The following is a 26828-nucleotide window of genomic DNA, read 5'->3' as shown; positions in this document are numbered from 1 at the left end:
CCAAGTGACAACTATTAGATCATTATTATAGTGCCCGTAACCATAACGTTATTGACTCAGTAATGTTAATTACAAAAGATATATCTTTTTACAGTTTGCTACAGGTCATCATGTTCTGGCTGGTTTCCTGTTATAAAGTTATAAAGACGTCATTAATAGATTCCGTGTTTCCTCACCGAACCCCAAACTATTGGCCACCTCATGAGCATTTTCAATTTCATGCCAAAACCAGTAACCGTCGTGTTTTTTACGTGATCAAGAGTGTCTTTTGTGGTGATTTACAATGAATAGGAAGGAGTCAATTCCCCAGAACCCAAAATCCTGGTTTCATGGGAATGAAGTGTTGAACAGCTCGTTTCCTGTTAATACATTTCCAGTTTTGTAAAACTAAAAGGCATTTTGTTAAGTCTACACCGAACTGTACTCACTACCCACTTACTGATCTTTCAGTTATCCTTTTTCTTATACAAACTGTTATAATCATATTTTTTTGGAGGGTAGTTTAAGTGGGATTATTCTTGTTTGTCTTATTTCGATGTGCATCTAGTTTATATCCATGAGGACATTGATGATGATGATGATGATGTGCTTTGTCTCATCCGTCAAACATAAACCTTTGTCACAGATCTTTTCCAGCTCGTTTCTGTATTTCTGTACACATTCTAATAAGGCCTCCTTGTTGGACTCCAGTGGTTTCTTTCTTTTTAAAGACTCTCTAAATTGTCGTATATGCTGCTCCCAATATTTGTGCAATGGTTGAAATTGATTTTCTTTTCTCAGCTTCCAACTTGCTTGGTTGTTGTTTTTAAATGTTTGGACATTCACTGCAACAGGAAGCAGCTGAGCAACAATAAACACCTGGGACATGTTCAGGCACATGTTCCCAAACTTTGCTCACCTAAAAAAAAAGAAAAAAAAAAGGGGATGGATGAAACAAAAGCTGCTTTCTAAATACCAGCAAATAAAAGCTGATTTATTGTTTCATATTCATTCTTGAATAAAATAAAATAAGTGACTAAATTATAAGAAATAAACACAACAGATGAATCATGACAAAAGTAAAATTTTATTACAACAGAGAGACAGTGTAGAAAGAACAATATTCATGCAATATTAACACTTATGATTATCATATTTACAAATGTGCAACAAAAGGACAGAAAACACTAACAGAGACGTGCAGATTCCTCCACTCCCTATTCAGCGTAAAGCATTTCTTTTCTCTTAGCATACATGGAGCTGAATGAGAACACAGCGTCGGTGACGACGGTGGGGAGAAACGGGAAGAGCCGGAAGAAAAAGGTATCCGCCGCTGAGGCCAGCAGGTATCTGTATTTAGGCTGAGCGGACGTGATGGAGTGCAGCATCGCGTCGATGACCATGTCGCCGTTCTTGAACCCGCTTCTGCACATTGTCGTGAAGTACTCGTTGGCCAGATCGATGTACTGTCGGTTGAAGATTTGCTTACGTTCGTCGTCTAATTTCTCCCAAATGTCCAAACTCGTTTTCATCTTCACGATGCTGGTGGCTTGGCCGAAATTGCCCGGCTGGATGATGCTGACCTGACAGATGAAAAGAGAGAGTTAGTCTGTATGTTCTCAAAACTTTACGTGCTAGCTGGCTAATTCCACCAGGGTGTCATGCTACTACTGGTTACAAAAAAAGAGCCTTGAAAAAGCTACGGCTATAATGGAGTTCGCCATTTTAGGACGTGTAGGGCCATTGAGCATTGAGCTGAAGGAACAATGGCAGACGGATGAGAAGAGAGCAGATCCACGAGTTGTGGCGCGAAAACAATATATTTAATGTGAGCAGAGAAGCGCATCATAACACAAATGGCCAGATACTTTATAATTATTATTTGGGAAAATACACATGGAAGATCATAAAAAGATCGAACCTTTTATGATTTCTTGTAATTTTTAGACAATAGAAACATTCATTTTCTCCCTTCCTCGGTGTTATAAACTTGTTTTTGTTGCTGAACAGAAAAGCACTTTGTGCTGCATTCTGTGCATGAACGGTGCTAACAAGATACAGTGCGTTCATTCATTCAGTCAGCTTTGCACAGTGTAATGAAACTATATGATTTCTTTCATTAATGGTGGTTTTGTACTGAGTGATGATAAAAAAGAAGCCTGAAAACTTCCCACAGATGTCATATCTTGTCCACCGCAGACTTCCCCCATATGTTATGCCAACATTATTGTACATTACTGTACCTTCACACCAAAACTGGCCATTTCAACCCGGAGGCAGTCTGCAAAGGCCTCCAGTCCTCTCTTTGACACGCTGTAAGCTCCCATGTTCAGGCAGTTGAAGAAGGCAAAGATGCTCGACATGTAAACCATCCGACCTGAAACATTAAAACATTGTTTTTTTTACTTTAAACGTCACACAATAAGAATGGGAGGATACTGGGAAATGTGGCTACATTTCTGAGCTAACCTTTGGCGGCACGAATCAAAGGTAGAAATGCAAAAGAGGTTCTGATGGAGCCAAACAGGTTGATGTCCACCATGTTGTGGAAATCTCCGATAGAGCTCCACTCGATCTCGGCCCAGTCCGTGATGCCAGCGTTGTTCACAACGGCCCACAACCCTGACAGAGTACAAAAGTTAGTCCTCACAATGGATGTGCATTGTGCACATTTATTTGTTGTGTCAATGCATTATTGGGGACTCATTTAAAGAAGTCAACCAAGATGATATCATCTTGCTCCAGGACATAGTTGCATGATAATAAACCTCTTGAGATTATGCATGAAAACTGAAATAAATTAGTAAAAGATTATGTGATGCAGGCATAGTAAAGATAAAAAGCTGAGGAATATTAAATGATGAGATACTAAGATATGTAACTAAAGCATGATGTCTACATTTTGAGTTTCTCACTTTTATGTTAGTATCTATATTCTTGGTGAATCAGAGTTATTAGATAGTAAATCTAATTTTAACTTGTCATTATCAATATTTAATATTTTTGACAAAGAAACATTTCTTAAGTCAAAATTGCAACATTTTTAAATCAAATAATTGGTCAAAATGTAATAAAACTAATTTAGATTAAGATACAAAAAGCTAAAACATGACTTAGCGTCCCACAATTTTGATTTACAAATGAAAAAAAAACATTATTAATTGATTAGACTTTTTGATTTTGAATCTCATAACTTTAGTATTTCTCACAGAAATGATCTTCCACACACTTTAAATCTGATTACAAGTGAAACTGGGTCATTTCTTACAGTGTGCTAAGCTCTCACCTTTCTCCGGCAGGTTCTCCTGGACCATCTTCTTCGCCTGCTGCACCTCTTCATCACTGGTGACGTCCAGCTTGAGGATTTTCAGATTACTGGAGCTCTGTCTGGCCAGAAGTTGGGCTCCGGCTCCTTCCGGAGACAAACACCCAGCGAAGACCACAAACCCTTTGTGGTCCAAACATTGAGCCAGCTGGTGTCCGAAGCCGCTGTCGCAGCCGGTTATCAGCACAGCGTAGCCGACGCCGTCCTGCACATGGCCGCTGCTTCGGTGGCGGGAAAACAGCTTGGCGAGGCCGAAGAGGAGCATGGCGGAGATGGTGGCTATGCCGGTGATTTCGCCGATCAAGAAAGTTGCATACATGTTGATGAAGCGTCTGTGAACCACCGTGGCTGAAGAGTGGCTGAAGATTGTCTGAAGGAGCTGCCTGCTGCGCAATATATCCCCACTCACAACACACTAGCAGTTCATTGTGTGGGCGGTTTGTTCTGGTGAGAGCCAAACAATTTGTTCAGGTTTTCATGTGACTTGAAAGACACCTCTATAGCTCGAAACACTGTGTTGCTTCTTACTGGAATTATCAACAATCAACATAGGAGGAAGGAAAAGTCCTGACCTTTATCCTGATAACTAATCAATTATAAAGGCCGAGACATTCTGAATTTGTCACATCAGGCTTTGCCTTCTGTGTTCTGTGTGTTCTGTCTTTGTGTGTTTCTTTCTGTAGATCCTCACTCTACCTGTCAGCCACTCCCTCAGCACCAGTCTAACTCCCTTCACCTGCCCCTGATCACTAATCAAACACTCCCTCATCAGCACAACTCTCCTCACCTGTTCTAGCCACTATTTAAACCCCTGCCTCCCAGTCACCCACTGCCAGATCATTGTTTTTGTGTTCATACCTACACACCCGTTTTTGCTCATCCTGTTCCCGGTTTCCCAGTCTGTCTGCCCTGCCTCGTCCTGCCGGATTTCCCCTCTTGTCCCTTGGATTACCCGTTTTGTCACTACTCTGTCTGCGCTTGAGTCCTCATCATGCCCCGTGACAGAAGTATTGACGACACACACAATGTTTTGGAACTAATTCTGGAGCATTATTCTGTGCTGCACAACTGAAGAGTGCTTTATGCAACACTTCCAACACATTTCTGAATGTATCCGAGGTGAGAATCATAAGCTATATACACTATACAGTGGGGATTGTTCTGGTAAGTCATTGAAACAAGGCTTTGTTGCCCTTCAGTAGTGTCAACAGGGACCGACAAAATCAATACATATTGACATTTTCTCGTAGCAGCTTTAAGTACAGTTTTCAGGTATTATACTAGAGTATTTCCATTTTACGCTACTTTATACTTTTTAACGTTGGCTAACAGGGAAACTCACAATACATATCATGTATAGCGTCACCATCAACCGGCTCCTGAAGCAAATCTACCGGAACCCAACCAACAGAAATAGCTGCTGTTACTCTGGAGACTTAATGTGCACAGCTGCTTTAGGGGGGGTCTAACGCAGAACTTCTTGATTTTCCTCCAAAGTCAATATCTCTGTGGTCACACATCAGAGGACGCCTCCGTCCTGGAGATGAATAAAACCGTCTGCAGCGCCATCAGTGGTTAAGCAGTGGTGAGCAGACAATCGGGTGATGTTCTCCGTCCGCTTTACAACAAATCAGCTGTTACAGCTGCTCTCTCTGTCCATGTTGTATTCAGAGACGCTGCCTACATCTGGCAGACACCAAACAAAGGCCCAGGTGAGCTTCCCACCCCTTTATAGACTCTTTGGGTCCTAATGCCAGACCCCCTGTTGCCTGCCTTCCCACATTATCATAGCATCACACTTTAACACCAACCTCATGAAGCCTGCTCAGGCTCTCCCTTCTGGCATTGCCCTTCTGATCCCAAAATTTCCATGACTCATTCACAGCCATTACAACCACAGTGCATGAATTGCAGTGATTTTGTCTGGTTAAATAAGTTTGAAAGAGTTCGGGGAAGTCCTCGTAAGGTCAGGTGGTGTGTGGGCCACAATACTCTTTTCACCGGGAGACAGATGTCTTTTGTAGCGTTTTTAGGCCAAACATTTTGCTTCTGGCATCGCCTTCTCAGAGTCTCCTGTATTTGTTCAGTTTCAGAGACTTTAGGTTGTAGCTGCATTTCTAACACTATTGATGCGCACTGTTACAGCTTACCTCTGTCACAGAAGACCTCACTTAATGACCTGGAAATGGTTTGGACTTCACAACCAAGGAGGAAAGAAAGACAAAGTATTTTAAACCAGTCTTCTATGAATGTTGGGAAAGAAAATTGATTGTAACTAAAACTACTCTGACATGTCTACATGCATGCTCTTCACTGCAAAGACTAGATAATGGGGGCGATGACCCACTGCTTCAGTAAAACTGCAAAAATATATGTAATTATCACATTTAAAAAAAAAAAAAAAAATCAATTTAATATTTATTTCAGCATCAGATATTGACAAGTTATAATATATAGCAACATTCAAACCTTCACAGATGTTCTCAGATTGACAAAGTATTGTAATCAAGTAAAATGCCAAATAATCTACACAGCATGTTGACAGAACAAAAAGCACTTCTTCGATTGATGCACAAAACACAAAACATGTTTCTGCAGTAGGAGCGCCGTCGGCAGTGAGTCCGACAGTGTGGTTCATGTTACAGTAAGATGCACTAAGGATACGCTGTGACGTGGTTTAACCATTGACTGAATGGAAGAGGGTCTACCAGCACAGTGGATTCAGGACTTCACAGGAAGTGAAGAGCAGTGGCTCCCCTGTGTGGTGCAGAGAGGTCACTGCAAGTAAATGTGGCAGTTAAATACACAACGAAGGAAATGAGGTGATAAAATGCAAACAAAATGTCCTCCTTTGTCCACAACACTCAAGAACAAAACAGTATTTCTTAACTCGCTTTAGCTGCTTCAGATTGTATTCATGCTGTAAAACTTATTTTTTAGTTAATGCCATGTGCTTCTTTAAAAATAACTGAAAATGCCAAGTGATTTTAATCATAAGCAGCAAAAGCAAATTGCATAGAAACATCACGTGGAGTGAAGAGGTGCAGCCCCTCTATATTTATGCATCGTTGAATTTCTCCAAATGAGATTAATCAAGTTTAATTTATCCGATTTTCTCACATTTGGCAGCTTGTCCTCGACACTCTTGCCGACTTTTAAAGAATATTTTGACATTGTGAGTTTCAGTTTTCTTCACATTATACCGAGTTACAGTTCCTCGGTGTCCTTAAACAAGCTGTAATGTTTCATTGCTCACAATGAACGACGTTATTTCTCTTTTCAGGGTTTTAATGGTGCTACATTTCAAACCAGTGTCTTCAAGTTGTGTAAAAGGAAATGTAAAGAAACTTTCTATTAACATTTCAGTCTGTGAAGGGACAACTCCTAAAAGTATAATGCCGTCAATATTCTACATTTGTCGTAGTCAACAAATCATGTGTAAAAAAAACCCTAAAGGAAGAATGAAATGATGAAACCAAAGCCTGATAACTCGTCTTCCTCTGAGCAATAAAGCTCCTTTAAACCACGTTCCTCCATCACTGTAGTTTATTAAGACTCAATCCCACATACAAATACTCACTAGAGCACCAAATGTGGATTAATCCGCCGCTGAAAATAGTCCCCACCAAATGTACTATTCCCTCTTGTTTGACTGAAATTGTCGTTTTTAATAAATGTATATGTCTGTTATACGTTTTTAAAGATTATGGGCTCGTGGCTGAGATTTGTTGACAATAATAAAACACAATCCTTTGATTTATAAGAGTCTCCCCCCCCTCAATATAAATATCATGGCCTAAATATTTCATCCTAAGACATCCTAACTGCAAATTTGTCCAAATACTGTGTGTAATAATTGTCTGTTTTATTTATATATAATTGGATTTAAACAGGTGGTCTTGATGATTTACATTGTGGAGCGTAAATATAAATGTTTGCGTGGTCGATATTGATTGTATCAGTGCTTAAGAGGTGAGGCAGTGTTGTTCTTGGACATGTTTATAATAAGAAATAAAAACCCAAGAGCTAAACATTCTTATGATGACCGTGTTATATAATATGGAATAAACTAATATATAAAAAAGAGTTTATACTAAGGTGGTATGAATCTGCTGTTTTTCTTTCAGGAAGGTGCAACATGTCCCTCTGAAGCACAAACCAGGGGACATGTCTCGATGGCACCCAGTCCGATCTTGGCCTTCCCTAAACACAGCAGCCATACGGTCCAATAACAACGCAGAGCTCCCAGTTGTCCGATCAGGTTTCGACTTTCCCGTATGTGCCGTCCGGTGGTCGGTAGTGTTTGGGGAAGGCCTTGAGTTGCAGCGAGTTAAACGCGTACTTTCGGCAGCCGACGTTCTTCACGGTGTTTTCTCGTCTGCAACCCTCGCTGAGGAGACAGAACGGGGCATGAGTGAGGGCAGAGTAGTGGAGATGATGGGCGCTGGGAGTGATGCAGAAATGTTGTTTTAAATCTTTTAAATGTTACTTACTCTGCTGGGAGGCGAGTCTCAACAATTGAGTCGATTATGTAATGCATAAAGTCATAACTCGGTCATTTTGTCGACAGAATAATTCCAGCTGATCGCCAGAAGAGACTCATTATATAAACTAATTCAAGGTGAATGAGGAAAAACTACAACATGCAGCACCGTTCACACACACATGGACAAACATGGAAGAAAAGTGTAAAGAAAGCACAGTTAGTCAGTTAAGAGATGCAAAGGATGGAAAAACAAGTCGACCTCAAAGACCACAACATATCACCAGAGTTGTTCTGCAGGAGGAGGCACAGGACGTTTATTACTGCAGGGCTGTGGCGTTCAGGGACACACTGACTGCAGGTTTTTTGTACATTTAGAGCAACAGTGCAGAGTCTCAGAGGAGAAGAAGCGAACAGTTTCCTGAACCGGGATCAAACTTTTGACACCAAAACAAAAATCAGATTTTAGAATTAAAATACCTTTAAGAATATTCCCCTACAACCTCTCCTCCACACTTTGTGTTCAAATCACATTTGACAGACTGAAAAAATGCTGTTCTTTTAAATAAAGCTTTGAATTTTCACATTGCACTGAAGGAAATAACACAGCATTTGTTAAATGTGACCATTATAAATGACCTGTTATATCATTTATAATGTAAACAGGAGGACTCAGAGCAAAGTGCAAATTGTTGTTATGTCAACAGTTTAGCATGAGAAGTATTCAAATCAATAGTCAGAATAAACAGAAACAAATAAATCTGCATTTTAAACAAGACGTACTGAACTGTGGTATAAAGTGGCGGTTATGGCACAAGCATAATATTATATAGATTATTTATACATAATCTGCTTTGGAATAATTGAAGACAATATATAGCAAACGTTTTGGCAATACATAAAATACAACTTATGTACAGCGATACAAATATATTCTCTGATACATCTGGATTCTTAAGAATAAAACAAAAACAAAGAAAAGAAAAAGATGTTTCTCTTTCAGGTCAATGATACAACAATAATAATTAATATTCTAAGGAAGCACTTTAGTGTAATCACACATGCAAGTATGGGGAATTAATGATCAGTGAATAATTCCCATTCTTTCACATCCCTGCTGCTCAGCGATTATGTAATTACACATTTGTATTAGATGTATTTATGTATTAATATATACTTATTCTAAATAAACTCTAACGTATAACTTCTGTCTCACAGAGGTAGTTCTAAACTGGAGCGACGAGATTAAACATTTCCTGCAATAAAAAGTTAAATAAAACTATCATGAATTAGAAGTTAAAGAAGTAGTTTAACATTTTAGGAAATGTTCCTTTTAGGATTAAGCGCTTAAGATACACAACGTGAGAATTTACGACAAACGTGTGCTTCTACTGAGCGACAAAAACAAGCGCTGCAGAAAAGGGTCATTACTGTATGTCAGACCTCACGGAGCATTATACTGTATGTTTGAGCTGTTCGGGGTCACGAGAGGAGGCCACACTCCCAAAGGAGGCTATTCTTGGTCTGATCCATTTCCTTACTGGGTCGATGTTAATGAGACGGAGCCTCGGAACTCTGGAGAGGAGACCGACGCTTTAGTTTAGCTTCACAGGCGAAGATATTGATTTTTACAAAGCAGGTTTTCAACGTGAAAAGAAACTCTTGGCTTCTGCAGTCACAACCGAACCTGTTCTGTAATATAATATGTCTATCAGGTCAAACACGGTTGGTGCTGTTATTGGAGCAGCTGGGAAACAAGACTTCTCTAACTGTATAATAATATAATAATGACTTTCGACAAACCTGAATTAATCGGTTAAAAACCTCATAAAGCATTTGGCACAACGATACATTCCTCGTTTGTTTATCTCACCGCTCAACTACAAATAAAATCAGTTCCTCCACTCGACAGAACTCGGTTCTTTAAAGCTAATATCAACTGTTATAGCTGCAATCTGTACCAGTTTAAGTTAACATCTGAATGAATGTAAACTGGTCCACGTACATGCTCTGAAGGGCGTAGAACCAACAGTACTACTCTGCATAATCAAGCACATTTCCCCTGGATATCCTACAATCATACATTCCAACATCAGCCAATTAGAAACTGCGTTCTTAAAAACAAATGTTCCGCTCTGTCATTTGGCGAGACGGAGCTGATCTTAACAGATGTGGGTTGAATCTCTGACTTCTGCTGCGGCACAATGGGACCAATTTAAGCGCCCAAAAAGCGCCGTCGCTGGCCTTTAAGACAGGTGACAGCAAAACACTCGACTCAGGGAGTGAAAAGCATGAAAGCACAGACTACGTGAACCATGTCTGTGCTTTTAGAGATGAACTGAACCCATGACTAACACACTGACCCTCACTACAGATCTATGGAGACGGTCCAAAGAGTGCTGCAGGTCCTGTCTCGGTGGATTAGCCGACACAGGAAGGGCGGATTTGTTTCTGCTACAACCTTGCTACACAGGAAAATACTTCAATCACAGCATTCCTCGTCTTTAAAAAGGGTCATGCATGTTGTCACAAGACTGATGCACAAGGTATGCAAAGTATTTAAAACATTTGAGCCAATTAAATAGAGGGGTTCGGAGAAGAGGAGAGGAAATACTGTTGATTCCTTTTTTTAAACCCACTGAAGGGTAAAGTTTGAGTCAAGATGGATATATTAAGCTGCATGTAAACAGAGTCACAACTGACCCAGAGCTGCTGGAAAGTGCACAAGCTGAAGAGGTAAAATACCTCCTGTCTAAAAAAGCAGGAAGACCTAAAGGAATAAAATCAGCAAATACTGCCTGGAAATATATACAAATATATATATATATATAAACGTATGTGTCAGCGTACTTAATTTTGGCACAAAATAAAAGCTTTTTTTCGCTCCACTTTAGCTTATAAGGTGCAGAAGCACATGGAAGACGATGATGAATCAAACAAGCCAAACAAATTGCACAAACGAAGACAAATAGATTTCTATTATAATAGCTACCATCATGAACAACCATTTCCTGAAAGCAAGATATATATATTTAACCTGCATATTTGTTTTATACATATTCACAACAAGGTGTTTCAGAAATTTGCAAACTGTCACTTTGTGTTTTTTGTATTTTGTTGTCAGCGAATGAAGAATAAGGCAGAGCAGTCACCGACAGTGTGGACACCAAGAGCCGTCTCAAAAAGCAAATCATAATATCTGTGTTGATATAAACAAAACCAAAATGAGAGGCGGGGTTTTGCTGTTGATAAATGGGGCGTCATTGCGTAAAGCCCCGGGTCAGGGTGGGACAGTTTGTACATGCTGTACAGCATCGGAGTGAGGAGTTTTCCCACCCCTCCCCATAAACGCTGGACTGTGTTTTCAGCCAGTCGCTCCCAGCAGAGAGAGCAGCTCGTGGCCGTTCAGCTGCAGCGGAGTTTGGCCAGGAAATAGGCCACGCTGAGGAAGATCCACACCACCAGGAGGTTCGGGCTGAGGGCCAGCAGGGGCAGCGAGTACAGGAGGCTGGGGTCCAGCCGGAAGTCACGCACCGGCAGCAAGCCGCTCAGGTTCTTCTGGATCACCCCCTCCCTCGTCCCAATTCTGCCGAGTCACGTGAAGGTGGGAGGAAGAGGAGGTGTGGAGCAGCAAAAAAGGTTGGAGGAAGGAGAAGGTGGTGGAGGAGAGGTTGAGGGAGAAAAGAAAAGAGAGGAGGAACAGATGAGGAAAAAGTATAAGGGTAGAAAGAGAAGGAGAGGAAGGAGGCGTGTGGCAACAAAGCCAAATTATAGTATTCGTGCAAAGAGGTGAAATGGCAAAGTAACAGGTGATACCGGCGAGAAACCACAAAGAAGCCACGGCCACGACGACAGACAGCAGTTCCCACGGTGTGACATAATAATACAAATCGTATGGAGGTCACAACAGATGAAAATGATTTCACCAGAATAAAAGAATCCCGCAAAAATGAGCCAAATCATGACAAAGTCAAACACGCGGGAAAAACAGAGGAAGAGGGGGAAAAAAAGAGAGAGAGAAAGAAAATAGAGAAAATTAAGAACGATGTTTCTACGTCTTTCACCATGTTTATATGTTCTAAGACATGGGACGAGGAAGGAGGAAGGAGCGGAGGGAAACATGGCAGGAAAAATGTCTTGTGACAAGCGAAAACCAACCCTTTAAATTCAGGAGATTTGGGGACTTTTTGAAGTCATCTGCACTCTGAATCAGGAGCGTTACACACAATGTGCCTGCATGCCATAAGGACGTTTTCACTTGAACATGCTAACGAAGCTAACATGCACTACATGGTATGGGTAAGAGGGAACAAATGGTGTAATGGAGGAAAAGGGTACAATATCTCTGAGCTTTATCCAACGTGCATCACAGCTCAAAACCATTCCCAACAATAACTTAAGCTCTGATGAACAAAAAGCTGTTTTCATGCTCGTCGGCTGATGAGGCAGAGAGGCAGGAATAAGGGAGAGATGTGAGGAGAGGGAAAAGGGGGGAGAGATGTGGTATCATGCGAGTATCTGTGCGGCAGTGCAACTTTATTGAGCACAAGTACAACGCTGTGATTACATCTGTTTTTACATGGGCTTAACAACAAAATATAACAAAGTCACATAAAAACTCCACTTTGAACACACAAACGTTTTTTGACACAAAGATACAAAGACTTCGGGTTTAAACACTTGGATAACCAAAACTGCACCTTTACCTATTTTAATTCTTGTCGTTTCTTCTCTTTCTAAATAATATTTCTGTTCTTTTTTTACTGATGGAGGAGTCTGTATTTGCATGTTTGTGTTCGCCATGCTGCAAGCCAAACCTCCCATGCGGAAAAACCACAAAGCATTTGACTAAAACTCTCCGGATTGGCTGCAGTTGAGAGGAAAACTAAATCTTTCTTTAGACCAGAACAGGTGCCGTCAGACGACATTTGAAAATGAATGAAGGAAAGGAAAAAAGAAGGAGGGACGAAGGGAAAGAAAAGGTGGCGACGATGGTGGGTCAAGTGCTCCGATAAGAAAGACAGTAAAAGAAATCCTTTGCCAGCCTGTTAGTAACTCAGACTATAAGCAGCTTTACAGAAAGGACAGACAAGACAAGACAAAGACGTACAAACAGACCAACAAGCACTCAATACACACAACCAAAAGAGGATCCTCTCTCTTCAATATCAGTTCGGGGTACCTCTCCTCGCTAGACGCTTGTCACAGAATTTAAACCTTTTTGACAAGAGTCTGGTGAAGTAAGCAACCAACTGAATATCAAAATATTCAAGTATCCCTTTTGAGATGAACCGGCAACTCCAGATCAGTTTGTTTCACAGAGGAAGCAGGCAGTGGTTTTTAAGTCGCACATGGGCAAAACATTCTTTTCCATCCATTTGTTTCCCTTTACTGCTTTTAAAGATTTGGATCTGTGTCCAGCTGAGACGTTGACAGAGTATTACCCCCTTGTAGGAACCCTTGCTGACAGGAAGGAAAGTGTTTTGCCCAGGTGTGATTTTCAGGTGTGTGTGTGTTTCTCTTCCAGGCACTGTGAGGGCGTCCTACCTGCGCATACAGTCGAGGGCCTGCGTGAAGACCTGCGGCGCCATGCCGTGCTCGTGCTGCAGGATCAGGCACTGCTCCAGGGTCACCGACATGGCCGTGCGGTCTTTGGCGCTTTTGCAGCTGGTGAAACGAACCCCGTTCAGCCGGCGGCAGATCTGAGACGGAGAGGGAAGAAACGTTTAAGTCATCGGTAAATTACCTGGATACAAATCTCGTGCATTTCCTGCACAACAAAGCTGAGAGCTTCACCTCGGCTGCCTGCCAGAGGATGTCCACGTTCTTGTTTTTCCTGGCGTGGACATTCTGCCCCAGAAACCTCAGCAGCTCAGGGAGACAAGTCTGAGAACGAGACCTCGGGAGGCCTGAGGGGGTTTAGGAGAGGAGGATGGGGAACGTAGGTGAAGGGAAAAAAGGTTTGGATGACGAAATGCGAAGAACAAAGAGCAGAGAGAACAAAAATGTACTTATGTAAATGTACTTCTACCACTGAAGATATCTAACAAAAGTTTTATTGTAACTGAAACTAACTGGAACGGTTTTTACTTACAGTCCTCAGGCAGGACTTCTTTGAACTGTTCATAGTATGAATTTAGCCTGGAGAGACTCTCCAAGTTGATGACCTCCTGCAGCGATGTGTCTCCAAACCTGAACACAGAGAAACACAGTTTTTCTTACAGAGAAACATCTGGTGAAAGCTTCAGTTCTTCATTTCCTCTCCAACTCACTCACTTCTCAGCCAGCGTCTGCTGCTCGTTGATGCCGACGTTGAAGTGCACCGGCTGCACCCTCAGCAGCATGCCGCTCTGGATCTCCCGCGGCAAAGCGTCGAACATGGTTCCCGGGAGCGGGATGCGGACGTTGAAGCCGTCCCGGTTCCCCGTGATGATCGGCAACATGTCGGGGGCGGAGCTGCCAGTGGCCTGGGTCACCTGAAAGTGAAGTATATGAACGTGCAGCAATAAAAGTACAAGTAAAACCACAATTAAAAGCGTTTTACTGTATTTCTGCAGCTGCAGGATCCCTTTTTTAAACGTCTTCCTACCTTAAAGGTGACGTTGCGTAGATCCATGATGCCGACACTCATGTCCTCCAACATGGCCAGCTCCTCTCCTGAGCGCACACACGTGGTTAACACAGACAATCTGATTAATCTCTAACTGTTGGGGGTTCAACAGTGAAAGAAACGTGTCCGTGTGTGTGTGTGTGTGTGTGTTCGTACCGTAGGTGCTGAGCAGGGACTCAAACTGAGCCAGCAGGCCGATGGTGTACAGCTGTCGGAGGAATCCGTTATCACGCAGACAGTTCCTCAGTTTGATAATGAAGCCGCAGATGAGAGCGGTGAGCTGCAACACACACACAATAACATCAGTTCATATAACAAGGCATGCTGCTTTTCATCATCTGTAGCTGTTTATAGATACCAGAGTTTAAACTCAATGCTGTTGTACAACTAAGGAGAGATCCCATGACAAAAATACTGACAGTAAGCCTGCTGTGTAAATATAACTCTTGTTGTAACCAAGCAAAGACAAGAATGCACTACCTGGACTTCCTCTGTGCACACGTGCTTATTTTAACTTTGGCCCAAAGAACTAAACGTCTGGAGAGTAGGAGTGTCGGGGTCTGCAGGTGAAAAAAAATCCTTTCTTCTGTCTGACTTTCACCCTCCAGTCTTGTAATATTTACAGATTCATGAACTCTCTATCGATTCCCTCGCTGTGAGTCATTCTAGGATGAGTTGAAACGCGTGTGTGCGTGTCTGAAGAAATATGCCGTCACTCTGCGTGTTTGTTCTGACCGTCTGGCAGAAGACGACGTCGCGGCGGTACTGCAGCGACAGGTCCATGGCTATCGTCGGGGCGCTGTCCTGCATCAGCAGGAACACCATGGACTTCTTGGCCTTGTCGCTCATCATGGCGACGCACTCTGTGAGCGTGGTGAGGAGAGGAAACAAGGCCTCGCTCCACTCGCCTGGAAACACACACGCAGACATAGAACAGGTGGGACAATACAGAGGTTAGACTAAGCACCAAACGCACTATGATGTTTAGTATGAATAACGCCACATAAAGTGAATTCACAAGTTAGTTAATTTCTTTAAGAGTTGTCAAGACAGAAACAGACAAGAGATGGAACAGAGAAGCAAGAGGACAAGCAGAAGCGCCGATGGAGATCATACTCCACTGGGTAAAGCTCCAGGACATTTTGAAGTTTCTTTACAAGAATTAAATAAAAATAATAAAATATTAACTTGATTTAATACCAACGATGCGCTACATCTCCCAACTGGACATTTTCTATGAATACGACAACTTACCACTTCTAATAAACCATCTTTAAAAAGAAGAAATTAAACATTTAGTAGTTACTGAAATATGTCAGACTCTTTCTTACGCTATAAAGTCCGAGCTCATTGCCATTTCCCACAGAAAATCATAGTTCTTGGTCCAATATTGTGAGGTTTTGTTCAAGCTAGAACAGTGTTAAGTTGCTCTTTAGTAAAGAAAATGTGCATAAAAATAAAGGAGTGACTTATCCAGCAATCACACGAAAAATGTGAATCAGGTATAGTTTTTAAAAATAAACATATTTTAATATTTAATGTGCACGTTGAAGAAAACGGACTTATTCTGTGCCCAAATCTCACTTGATGTTCAAATATCTGCTGTTGAACCAGAGTCCTGGAGCATGGGAGGGATAGCAGCTCTTACCTGGGTACGCCTCCTCAGCACTGGGGCTTCCATCTGGAAGAGGGGATGGAGGTGCAACATGCATGATTAGCGGGCGCTGTAAGCCACACAAGGCAGCAGAGACACACACAGAAAACACTACCAAACCAGGGTCAAAGATCTATCCAAAAAACACTCAGCTTAGAGTATAAAGCTTGTGTTTTTAGCTCTTATGATTGAAATGTAAGGTGCTTAGTAGTAGTCCTTTTGTCCAGCTTATTCCTCACCACACTGCCAGCTGATTGCAGCATTTTAAAGGTTTGGATAGACGTGACCCTGGTCCAGTACAACATGTAGAGTGAGCACAAAATATCACATACAACCGCCTTCTCCTGAACATTGTCGACAGACCTCAAAACACAACAACAAAGATAGCACACTGAACAAAATGCTTTACATTCGACAGTTTGTTCTCACAATAAATAAAGGTGAGTAATTGAAAAATACCAGCTTTCCTTTAAGTAAAGACAATCATCAGAAGCTGACCTAAAAACATGTAGTAGAAGCACAAAAATAAGAGTTAAGTGAACCTACAGAACTCCTGTGCAGAGGAAAGAGCAGGTAGAGAGGAAGAGGATGGTGGAGGTGATGATGATGATGATGATGGAGATTCCTGTGATGTACTTGCTGGGTTGATCCAGAAAGCTCGTCTTTTTCCTTCATCTTTCACAGCCATACACAGCGTTGTTAATTCATACTCTTAAACGTAGAATTTATAATATTTCATGCACTATAGTTCTTGCAAAAATATATACGTTTCCTCACAAACGGCATCCAAAAAACCCACATTTATACCCTAAAAAGTAAAACAACAATCCAAGGTGTTAGTATATTTTGAGTGCGTGTTACCTTTCTTACAGGCGCCGCCCTGCAGGTCAGACTGGGTACTGTCCTGACTGCTGACGCTGGGCCTCCTCTCCTTCTGAAGCAGCTTGCCCACACGCTGGATGATGCACTCCAGAGACTTATCCACATTCACCCAAACCTTCTCCTGAAAGGACAGAGACACCAGGCGATGTGAATCTATGTTTCAAAGCTAAGAGGCCTAATAGAGTAATTACAGCAGGGAAAAGACCTGAGCCAGAGGGGAGACAAGATGCATAAGAGATGAGATGAATCACATCAGTATGCAAAGCAGAGAGCACCCCACAATTTTGCTTTACAAAGACTTTATGTAATGCGAGCAAATGTAGAGCATAACCACAAACTCTTGTCTCAGGCTGTCTGGGGACACTCCGAGGTTATTCCTCACTAACTAACTCACCCACTCCTCTTCGTGCCAGTCTGCGTGCAGCGACGTACGGCTGTTGGAACCGCTCCACTTGGCGAGCAGCGTGTCCTGGTCGTTGCGCAGGACTACTTGTTCCGAGTCGGCGGAGGGAGACCCTTTGGAGGCGATGTACTCGGGCCGTGCTGCGTTCAGGGCCTGAATGGCTGAAGCCAGCAGCTTACAGTCGCATACCGTCACCAACTGACGAGTCTGAGGGGGAGAGGAGGTATCCGTTACATCTCACCAGGCCAAAATAACACGAACAACGTCCAAACTCAAGTGCTGATGAATGATATATGGTGTAAAACCTTATCAGCCAGAATAGCGAGCGTCCTCTCTAGTCCGCTGGCAGATCGGTCCTTGGCGGCTCGGGAAAGCCTTTCTGCGTAGTAGCTGACTTGAGTCTTCAGCGTGTTGATGTGGGCGATGATCTCTTTGGCTCGGACGATGTCCTGAGGTATGTAGACGATGGACTGTGAGCTGGAGAGGGCGCTGCTGCAGAAAGCAGAGACACGGGGTTTTAGCAGCACGTCTGTATCCGAGTGAGTGCTGAGGACACTCTCTTATATCCTCAAACTGTAGAAAGCCTTTTATGTCAACATCATAGCCTTTGCATGCACATGCCTGTTCCTAACAACGGTCCTATTCAGTGGCTCTGCAGAATGCTACAGGCAAACACAGAGACAACAATAAAGTGTAATAAACAGGACTACGAGTGATACCGCTCACTTTAGAAATTCAAATAGATCTTAAACGTTCTTATCGACGCCTTAATGTCATCTTTACGTGTTTTACAAGTGTAGATATTTGTTTTTGCGAGACGACAGATTTGAGTGAATTTACAAAATGAGCGCTATTTCAAAAGACTTTGTGTTCCGTGTTATTAAATATCTGTGTGTGCAACATGTATTTTAGTTACTTTCAAACACAACACTGTTAATGCCAAATGCATCATGTGTCATTATTTGTTTTGCTGTTAACATAAGCGCATTCAGTCGCCTTAAACTGACTCACCACTTCATCCAAAATGCTTGAAAATCACTAAACATTGTCAGAGAAACAGTGGAAGTGTTTTTTGTGGCAGTGAGAGACAAACAGTGTCGGAACAAATGAAGACAAGCAAAGCAGTGCAGCGACTCACCATTCCTCCTCATAAACGCTGATCGATAAAAAGTAACAAAAACAAAATTAAGAGGAAGCCATAAAACTGAGTTAATGCAATAGTTGAAGAAACAATGCATTCATCATTTATGTAAAAATGACTCCTGAGCAGCCAAATCAAAAGAGATACGACTTTCATACGGATCAAACGGTTAAACAATTTGAAACAACATAAGTAAAAGAATGAATAAATCAACAGAAACAGCAGATATCACTGTGAGGGGAAAAACATGCAAATGCATTCGTTTTTTCGATTAAACTGTTTTCCAAGTCTGTCTCCTCTGAACTTACTGTTTCTTTGCCTCCTCAAACTTCTGAATAAGTTTCCTCAAACCGCTGTTTTTAAAGCCCTGGCAGTGAGCCGCCGGAGCTCCGATTGTTATCACGTCGTACGTGTGTTCTGGAGAGGGAGAGGAGGAAACCACGCGTGTGAATAGAAGACAAGTGGCACGCTTGTATTAGTTTGCCCACGTACTTCGTGTCTCACCGAAGCCCAGCTGGTCCTGAACCCTCATCCTCTGCACGTGTAGGTTGGTCGGCATGAACTCAAGCTTCCTCTCTGCCTTCAGGTTACTGGCTTTGAACGATGGACCTGACGTGGAGACAGAAGGAGGAGCGGGGGGGAAATAATCATACGTGACAAACAGAACAGGAGACTTTTCTGCAGCTTGTTTTAAAAATGATGTTTTTTATCTTTTCAAACAACAAGAGGCGACAGAGAAACCTCTAACCTCTGTAGTCAGTGAGGTCTGACAGTGTTTCCTGGTATGCGAGTATTATGGTCTGGTACTGAGAGACAATCTGTCGCCTCAGATTCTCCCAGCAGGGGGACAACTCTCCCAGCTCCTCCAGCTCACACACCCTGGAGAAAATGGGAGTTAGCATCACAGAGGGGAATAAAGATCACATGTTGTTAATGCAACTACATTGGTCTGATGATGAAATTGCTATTTATTTTGCAATATAGAATACAAAATATAGCGTACACTTGGACTGATTTTCTTTTACATCTACTGTAGTAATACACAGACTATGTAGAAGTACCTCGTACAACCACGCTTCCAAACATCTGACATGTGAGAAATGGACATGTGTGTGTGTGTGTGTGTGTACCTGGCCGCGTCCTCCTCCAGCAGCAGTTTGACGAACTGCCTGGGGATGTTTAGTGACAGGACGCTCTCAGCCATTTGCTCCAGCACCCGTAGGTGGTTCCCATCAGTCGTGGGGAAGCGGTACATCCTGGACATCGTGCCTCCAAACACTAAAGGCGCAGACAGTGTAATTAGACCGGATTCACTTTAGTTCGTATAGTAAGTTATAGTTACTTAAACATACTTTACTAGACAGAGTGAAACAATTATTACAGGAGAAGAACACCGAAAGAAAGAAACACTGGTGAAACACGTTGTAGAAATGTAATGATACGCTTCAAACGTTTGTGTTGTTTTTGGATCAGAGGTAATCAGATCCCTCCCACTCACTGGTGACGATCGATATATTTCTCCCAGATAATAACATTGATGGTCTGATGTATTGGTAAACATGGCGCCATGCAGGTTTTAAGAGGTAGAAGATGGAAAGAAAGGTAAATCTATACACGTATCTATTTTTATTCCCTCACTTTCTGGACAGTGTTGGTTTTTACCTGGTTCTTAAATGATGAAAATGTTACGTCCTCATCTGCTTTCTGTCGTCTTTTCCTAAATCTATTATTAAAGGGCTGTCATACCTGAGCGCAGCAGGGTGTCTTTGCATAGCGAGGCGTACTTTATCCGGACTCCCATGGACTCGGTGAGGCTCTCGTCAACAGGCAGCATCGTCTGCAGGACACACACACACACACACACACACACACACACACATACAATGGTGTTACACGGTCATCAAACCGCCTCCATCTGCCTGTTCAATCTTTCAGGCCTACACTCACCTCTGCAGTGCTCCCACACAAACCCAATCCACTAACATAAGTCATTCTGCTGCCACGTGAGGCTGTGTGACATGTTCATTATGACATAAAGAAGGTTAAGTGACTTATTGTTGGATTATAAAGCCGTACACGCAGATATAAACAGGATGCCTCAGAAACACATTTAACAATTAGGAGATGATGGCTGCAGGAAAACAGTATTCATTTATGTCCCTCCCAGCGGCTCTTACCCGTCCGTTGATGCTGTCTGGCAGGCGGCTGACCGACATCCTCTGATCCGCTGTCTCCTCCATCTGCCAGGCAGCTATGGTGATGTTCCCCACCCGCTGGTTCTCTGCTGATCTGTCCATTCAGGCACATTTACTTGATTTCCTTCGTATGAATATATACGACGAGAGATACAACCTACACTTGTTTTACACAAAACTGAATATAACAGAATGATTTACCAAGTTTTCAAGTAGATAAAAGACATTTTTTATGTGTCAATATCAATATTAAAAAGCCTTTTCTTTTAAAAACACAGCAGAGAGAAGCTAGAAGAGAGCGTGTGTGTGTGTGCGTGTGTTACCTCAGTTCGAGCTGTAACCTGTGGCTCCTCTCTTGCAACAACTCTTTAACAGGAAAAAGTGCCGAGCCCAACAAATACATCTAAAGAGACAGAAACACAATATTGATTAGTTCACGTTCAGCTATTTCCTCATCTCTTCTTATCAGGTGTGAACTCCAGAGAACAGATGTCGAGTCAGTGTTTATCTTTGCTGAGCTGCAAAAAGTCCAACTTAAGCAAAGCGTCTCACCTAAACTCAGAGTGAAATAACAAAACATAAAAGCTAAACGCCGTCTGAATAAAGAGCCGTCTCTCTGAACCGTACCGTGCCCTGCGAGCGGTCCTTGACGTCGTAGACGGCCACCTTCACCTGCGTCTGCTGGTTGATGTTGGACTCCTGGAAGAAGGCGATGCTGCTGAGGAAGATGGGGTTACTGGTGCCCTGTGGACAAACCGGTCACACCAGCATTACTTCAAGACCAGGTCTTTAGGGTTCTGCTCTGTGCTCAGACTAAACAAGCAATTGGACAACAGCAACTTAGGGTTCAGCGAATTATACAGACAATGTTCTGACATTTCATCGGTTCATTATTAAAGCAATATCTTTCATGACTCATCCTGCGCGTCTACAGAAAAAGCTTCACAGTTAAATGAAGCGACCGGCGGAGCAAACTGCACTTGTTCTCGTTTATGGTAATGGCTCGTTGTTTATCAGTTGGATAAACCTTTCCAAAAGTGAGTGGTTGCAGCTCAATTTATTCATTTCTCCCTCGTCCTCCGCCCTCCTGATCTACAGTAACAACGTAGAGGAGGGAGGCGTAGGTGGAGACAAACACACTGTTGCGTGATTGAAACAAATCCCTGATGAATTTCATCAAATCCATCTCAAAATGACACGTGTTTAACCTGTAAATGTGTCACATGATGGACTCTCTAACTGCCATAACACTGTGACTTTAAGGGTCAGGAGTCGAGAGAGTCTGACCTCGATGACTTCGGTCTGGGCGTGTTTGGTCCAGAAGGCCTGCGGTGGTGTCGTGCAGCTCACTGCTACAAAGCTGTTGGGTTTTCGATCCAGAGCAGGAGTCAGCAGGTCTGTGCAGGCTGGATGAGAAACACGAAATGAGCCAAGAGGCATGACAAATACCCAATGCTGTAGGAAGATTATATGTGCAGTATTCTTCCCTTTTGGACTAGAAAATATGATAAATAGACATTTCAAAGACATTAAATGATGAACTGGTGATAATAACAATAATCGTCGAGTCTCTCATTAGCTAAAAGACTAAACTGTGTTACTCACCCACACTGAACTCAAGCACAGGCTCATCTGGGTCCTGACTGTTTCCTGGAAACCAACCAACAAGTCACAACAACATGAGATGTAAAAGAAAACAACTACAGCGTGCTGTGGTGGACAAAAAGCCCTGCACACTGAGCTTCTAAAATGGTGCTTAAAGCCTCTAAAATGGTATTTACACGGGAAACATCTAATTTATATAAAGAATCAGATGTTCCTCACCTGCGAGAGCCAAGCCGATCATCTCGCTGGACAGCTCGAATGTGTTGGCCCGGTACACCGACCACGGCCTCTGTATGCGGGAGCCGCGCTCGCCGCGCTCTCGGACCCCCGCCATGCCTGTCTGGGACGAGCGGGCGACGGCAGGAGGCCTGAAGACACACCCTCACACACACCGTCACACACTCCCATGTGAGGTGACCCTCTTTCTGCGTAGATCCACGGCTGCTCCAGAAAGTCGGTCGTCCTCTCTGGATGAGAAATGACAGGTTGGATTGAGACGACATGAAGTAAAACGATCTTTAGCCTCAGCTAAAGAACTTTAATGAATCAAGCAGGAACAACCAATGCATCAAGCTAAACAGTACAAACGTGGAGCTACAAGGTTTTAGTGAAGAGGAAACCAATTTTCTAGGATTCCTTTTCATCTTCCGTGCTCATTCAAGAGCCCGAAATTTCAGATATTGCAAATATATGTTGCATGCATGCACAAAGGAAAATCCAGTATCAGTCAGCAGTAGTGCTAGTTATAGTAGTCAAAGAGGTGGAAAGCCTTGTTTATGGCTATTTGTGACACAAAACAAATGATGTTCACCAAGTGCTACAAAAAAAAGAGGAAATCTTGCGGCTGAAAAGGGCGAAAAACACAAAAACTTGCATGTTTGAATTGTAATGAATTCATGTGCCATGTGAACATGTTTCACATGTGAACGTGTGAAAAGGAAAGCAATGAGGAGAAGAGAAATAAGGAACAAAGAACAGAAAGTGAGACCGGGTATAAAACTAAGCTTCAACCGCAACGCATGAAGGCAAACAATCTGTATTCACATTCACCTCCTACACAGTCTGCAGTATCTTACTGTCGCATCTCAAAGGAAAGAGAAAAGAAAGAGTAGAACTTGTGGTCAGTTTTAATCACTGTAATGAATCACTGTAATGAGTCTAAAGCTCAATCATCAGTGTCAAACAAGTTAAAACACTCGTTACCAGACCGACAGCTTCTCCATATATGACTGTTTGAGTCAATGTTCATTCAACTGTGCTGTGTGTTCACATTTTACAACAATTAGAATGTTTTGGAGAACATGAACGTAAAAATAAAGTTTTAAAATCCATCGTCCAGAGGTGCAAACATACATCTGGTGTTTTTATATACATAGATGTAAAGCGTGTATCTGTGGAACTGGAGAACACACAACAGTTGCTTGCTTTCAGCAGTGTGTTGATTTGCATCAGTGTGCGTCATCCCACATAGAAACTTATAAATTAGCATTTTATGTGCCTATTTATTCTCACCATATGACGATGTTGCTAAGAGACTGAAGGTTTGTCTTCAGGTCCTCCACATTTTATTGTATTTCTTCCTCCTCGTGTTCTTTCTCTTTCTCTCTCCTCTACCTCCTCCCTCTTGTTTTGGGTGTTGCTCCCCCAGATCTATCCCCTAACTGTTGCCCGCCCACCTGAATCTTTTCTCCTGAAGTCTTCTTTAGCCGGTGGAGAAGCAACTGTTCCACTCTCTCTATCGCTCCCTCTGTCCCATTTTGGTGAAGAGCAATTAGCCCATTTGCAGCAAGGCAGCAAACGCAAGGGACAGTAGCTGGCTGTGGTCTAGTTAACAATATGCTGGAGTCTATTCTGGTAGATTTATTATAGATAGATGTGTATCAATAATTCAGGTTTAGGTCATAGTTGTGAATGACAAAAAGCTGTGTTACCTGGTCATTTGTATTGAACAGCAGCTTACTTCCTGATTCTTTTAAACCTGCTCACTTTTATCTTTTACAGATAGAGTGATCTTATCTGAATTGTGGTTGTGGGTTAATAGTGGCCTACTTCCTGATATGTGGTCCACATACCGCTGACGTCTGCCCTATATCTGTCGATGCAAACATCTGGACCACTACTTGAAGTCCTTTCTGGATGGAGAATCTACCGGATTAACATGCGTTTGTTCCTGCCTTTATTTTCAACACATATTTTAAGTGGTAGACTCCTGCAATAAGTTTCATCATTGACATGTTTATATATTTAAAGAGGGATTACATAGGGATTTTATATTACAAAGTGTTGTGCTAAGCCTTAAAACACATGAATGTGTCACTGTAACTGGACTTCCTGGATTGTGTTTCATGCATCACATAAACACTTTGCACTGTTTCAACACAGCTCAAACCTCTGCAAACACAACTTTCTGTCACACCCGAACATCTCATTCCCAACACAACCACCGGGGAAAGATTAAGTGTAAGTCTTCTCTCTGCAAGTGACTCAGGTATGGAAACAAGAATGTCTTGAGCAGGCGACATGTCTGCTGTATGTCTGGAGGGAGTCGTTTGTGCGGTTATTCAATATTCATGTAACAACAACGTGAGCTTTGACAGCTCCACAGACACTCAGTCATCCGCCTGTGGGGCCTTTTAGCTGAGCTGAGTGTTGTGCTGATGAGCAGAGAGGCTAATATCAAGAGCTACAGTAGGAATGGAACTAGAGGCAAACACGTGCACATTTATAGCATTCGTGGCTCTGGTTCCTCTAATGTTAATATATAAGCTCCTGCTGAAATGCAAAGTCCTGCAGCAGGCAAAGACAGCTACTAAAACCTAAGGCAGGTTCAAACCCACAGTTGTTCTCCTTTTCAAGTACTTATAGTCCTTGTTTTGTTCCTGTGTGTCTACCTCAAACATGAACGCACTTCACAAAATGAGCAGGCTAGAAAGAACCTAGAAAGAACTTTCCAGCGTCTCGGCCAACTGGAGCTACATTTTCCACTAGCAAAGCCAAAAAAACACCTCGGTTCAAGAGGGGCTTAAGACGAGCTCTTGCTTATCAAAGGTGGTTTCTACACATCACGCCAACGTCCTGACTGTATTTAATGTTACAGGTCTGAGTACTGTCGGTACAATAAAGGAGGAATTTGACGTATTTGTGCATCATGTATATTCTGAAATCGATAAACCAACATATCTTTTCCTCTTAACCCTGAGAAACCACAATAACACCATCATTGTTCTATCCTGACCGGCAACAGATGACAGAAGCAACACCTCAACTTAATGAAGTCATTTGGCAGGCCTGGGGTATTTACTCTGTCTCCATAACAGTCCAGTGGTGCCAAAAGAAAGCACAGAAACCTCACTGAAGGGGAAAAGCCGCCATATAAGGGAGCTCCAAATTTAGCCTGGCATGTCAGTGAATGTGTGTGTGTGTAGGACTGTGAGTCACATGAATTGGGGCACACACACACATTGTTTAGGCCACAGTGAATCTGGTCCAGAGCTCCCGACACATAAAACCCGAATCCAGGATTCACAAAGTGGATTCTGGCTTATTGTTAGGAGTATAAACAGGCTTAAAGATCCATTAACTACAGCACTTATGGAGGGCTTTAAAAGGTGAATTTGACAAGTTTTATCCTAAAATTCCACAACAAAAAACACTCTAAAACATAAAGAATTCAGTCACCAAAGGACCTGAAATACTCAGTACCCTAATCTGGATAATTGCATTAGAAATGTTCTTGTTTTACGTATTTAGCCCGGAGTTTAGAAGACAAGACAAGCTTTACGAAGGTGAGCCATTAATAGCACAGACCTGCATGTAAGGCCATTAAATGTAAGCAGGGAGAGGATCTTGTAGTTTGTGATGGAAATGAGCTGAAGTACATCGTGTGATGTATGTGGGTGTGTTTGAAGCTTCTGTCTTAGATTCAAGACGGACTGGGTGAAGGAGGTGCGTGAGAGTGAGAGACTGGTTGACCATACATGGTGAAACCACCTTTTACAGCTTCTCCTTCGAGGCCTTTGGAGAGAAGGCATCACGCCACACGTGTGTGTGTGTGTGTGTGTGTGTTGGGCTCAATGATCATTTGCTTTATCTACTCACAGTCTATTGGAAGAAGGAGAAGAGGAAGTGAGCTGACAAGGTTCAGTGAGGACCGGCTAGCAGAAGTTCACAATCTGAAAAAACACGAAACGGCAGGTTTTACTTCTGAAAGTACAACTTGTGTGTTTCTGCACAATCCATACAAAAAGGTTAAGATTTAAGATTTGAACCAAAAGTTAACACCGCTTTCTAAAATTCATTACATGCTTGTTTTTGTGTGTTTGTCCACATCATTTTATCGTTGAGTAAATAAAAGTGGGACATTTGTTGGTTGGCCATTATCGCTTACTTTCTACCACAGTAACGAAACTAAAAATAAAGACGGACGCGTAATTCTGTCACGAACAGATTTACCCCCGTGTGGCTCTATAGAGCCAATAACAGAGGCGCTGTCTGTCCCTGTGTCTGTGTGTGTGTGTGTGTGTGTGTGTGTGTGTGTGTGTGTGTGTGTGT

At 42.4% G+C, this 26828-nt stretch overlaps 2 protein-coding genes across 20 annotated transcripts in view; both read right to left on the bottom strand.

Annotated features, from left to right (window-relative positions):
- Positions 1-1047: 1047 nt before the first annotated feature.
- Positions 1048-3972, bottom strand: LOC116385945 (D-beta-hydroxybutyrate dehydrogenase, mitochondrial). The gene is made up of 4 exons (XM_031851772.1): positions 3266-3972; positions 2449-2601; positions 2223-2356; positions 1048-1562 (listed from the first exon to the last, which is right to left on the bottom strand). The coding sequence occupies exons 1-4, from the start codon at positions 3621-3623 to the stop codon at positions 1197-1199; spliced, it is 1011 nt and encodes a 336-aa protein (XP_031707632.1). The 5' UTR covers positions 3624-3972; the 3' UTR covers positions 1048-1196.
- A 1013-nt stretch (positions 3973-4985) lies between these two features.
- inpp4ab (inositol polyphosphate-4-phosphatase type I Ab) overlaps positions 4986-26828 on the bottom strand; it is a 26044-nt gene continuing 4201 nt past the window's right edge. For 6 of the 19 annotated variants that reach the window (XM_031851752.1, XM_031851749.1, XM_031851751.1 and 3 more), the window contains 26 exons: positions 26376-26449; positions 22497-22744; positions 22278-22322; positions 21960-22078; positions 21300-21416; positions 20996-21075; positions 20655-20766; positions 20224-20314; positions 19608-19755; positions 19226-19356; positions 18982-19086; positions 18786-18894; positions 18475-18492; positions 17642-17828; positions 17328-17543; positions 16913-17054; positions 16598-16726; positions 16046-16078; positions 15133-15305; positions 14554-14677; positions 14377-14444; positions 14064-14263; positions 13882-13979; positions 13584-13696; positions 13335-13489; positions 8080-11373 (listed from right to left, as the gene is read on the bottom strand). In XM_031851752.1, coding sequence (XP_031707612.1) covers positions 11193-11373; positions 13335-13489; positions 13584-13696; positions 13882-13979; positions 14064-14263; positions 14377-14444; positions 14554-14677; positions 15133-15305; positions 16046-16078; positions 16598-16726; positions 16913-17054; positions 17328-17543; positions 17642-17828; positions 18475-18492; positions 18786-18894; positions 18982-19086; positions 19226-19356; positions 19608-19755; positions 20224-20314; positions 20655-20766; positions 20996-21075; positions 21300-21416; positions 21960-22078; positions 22278-22322; positions 22497-22611 — 3009 coding nt within the window. In that variant the 5' untranslated portion in view covers positions 22612-22744; positions 26376-26449 and the 3' untranslated portion in view covers positions 8080-11192. Of the gene's footprint in view, positions 7695-8079; positions 11374-11459; positions 12225-13334; positions 13490-13583; positions 13697-13881; positions 13980-14063; positions 14264-14376; positions 14445-14553; positions 14678-15132; positions 15306-16045; positions 16079-16597; positions 16727-16912; positions 17055-17327; positions 17544-17641; positions 17829-18474; positions 18493-18785; positions 18895-18981; positions 19087-19225; positions 19357-19607; positions 19756-20223; positions 20315-20654; positions 20767-20995; positions 21076-21299; positions 21417-21959; positions 22079-22277; positions 22323-22496; positions 22745-26375; positions 26450-26828 lie in introns of those variants that run through there. The other 13 variants (XM_031851756.1, XM_031851757.1, XM_031851762.1 and 10 more) reach the window with 12 other exon arrangements.

Source organism: Anarrhichthys ocellatus, unplaced genomic scaffold (assembly GCF_004355925.1).
Source record: "Anarrhichthys ocellatus isolate YVR2014 unplaced genomic scaffold, GSC_Weel_1.0 scaffold12, whole genome shotgun sequence".
Lineage (NCBI taxonomy): Eukaryota > Metazoa > Chordata > Actinopteri > Perciformes > Anarhichadidae > Anarrhichthys > Anarrhichthys ocellatus.
This window is presented reverse-complemented; position numbering and strand designations above follow the sequence as displayed.

Excerpts from the sequence above, each read along its gene's own strand:
- LOC116385945 (XM_031851772.1), bottom strand. The coding sequence starts at position 3,623 with ATGTATGCAACTTTCTTGATCGGCGAAATCACCGGCATAGCCACCATC. Across the intron at positions 2,602-3,265 it reads GGAGAACCTGCCGGAGAAAG|GGTTGTGGGCCGTTGTGAAC; the intron begins GTGAGAGCTTAG and ends GTACTCTGTCAG. Across the intron at positions 1,563-2,222 it reads TGGCCAGTTTTGGTGTGAAG|GTCAGCATCATCCAGCCGGG; the intron begins GTACAGTAATGT and ends TTCATCTGTCAG.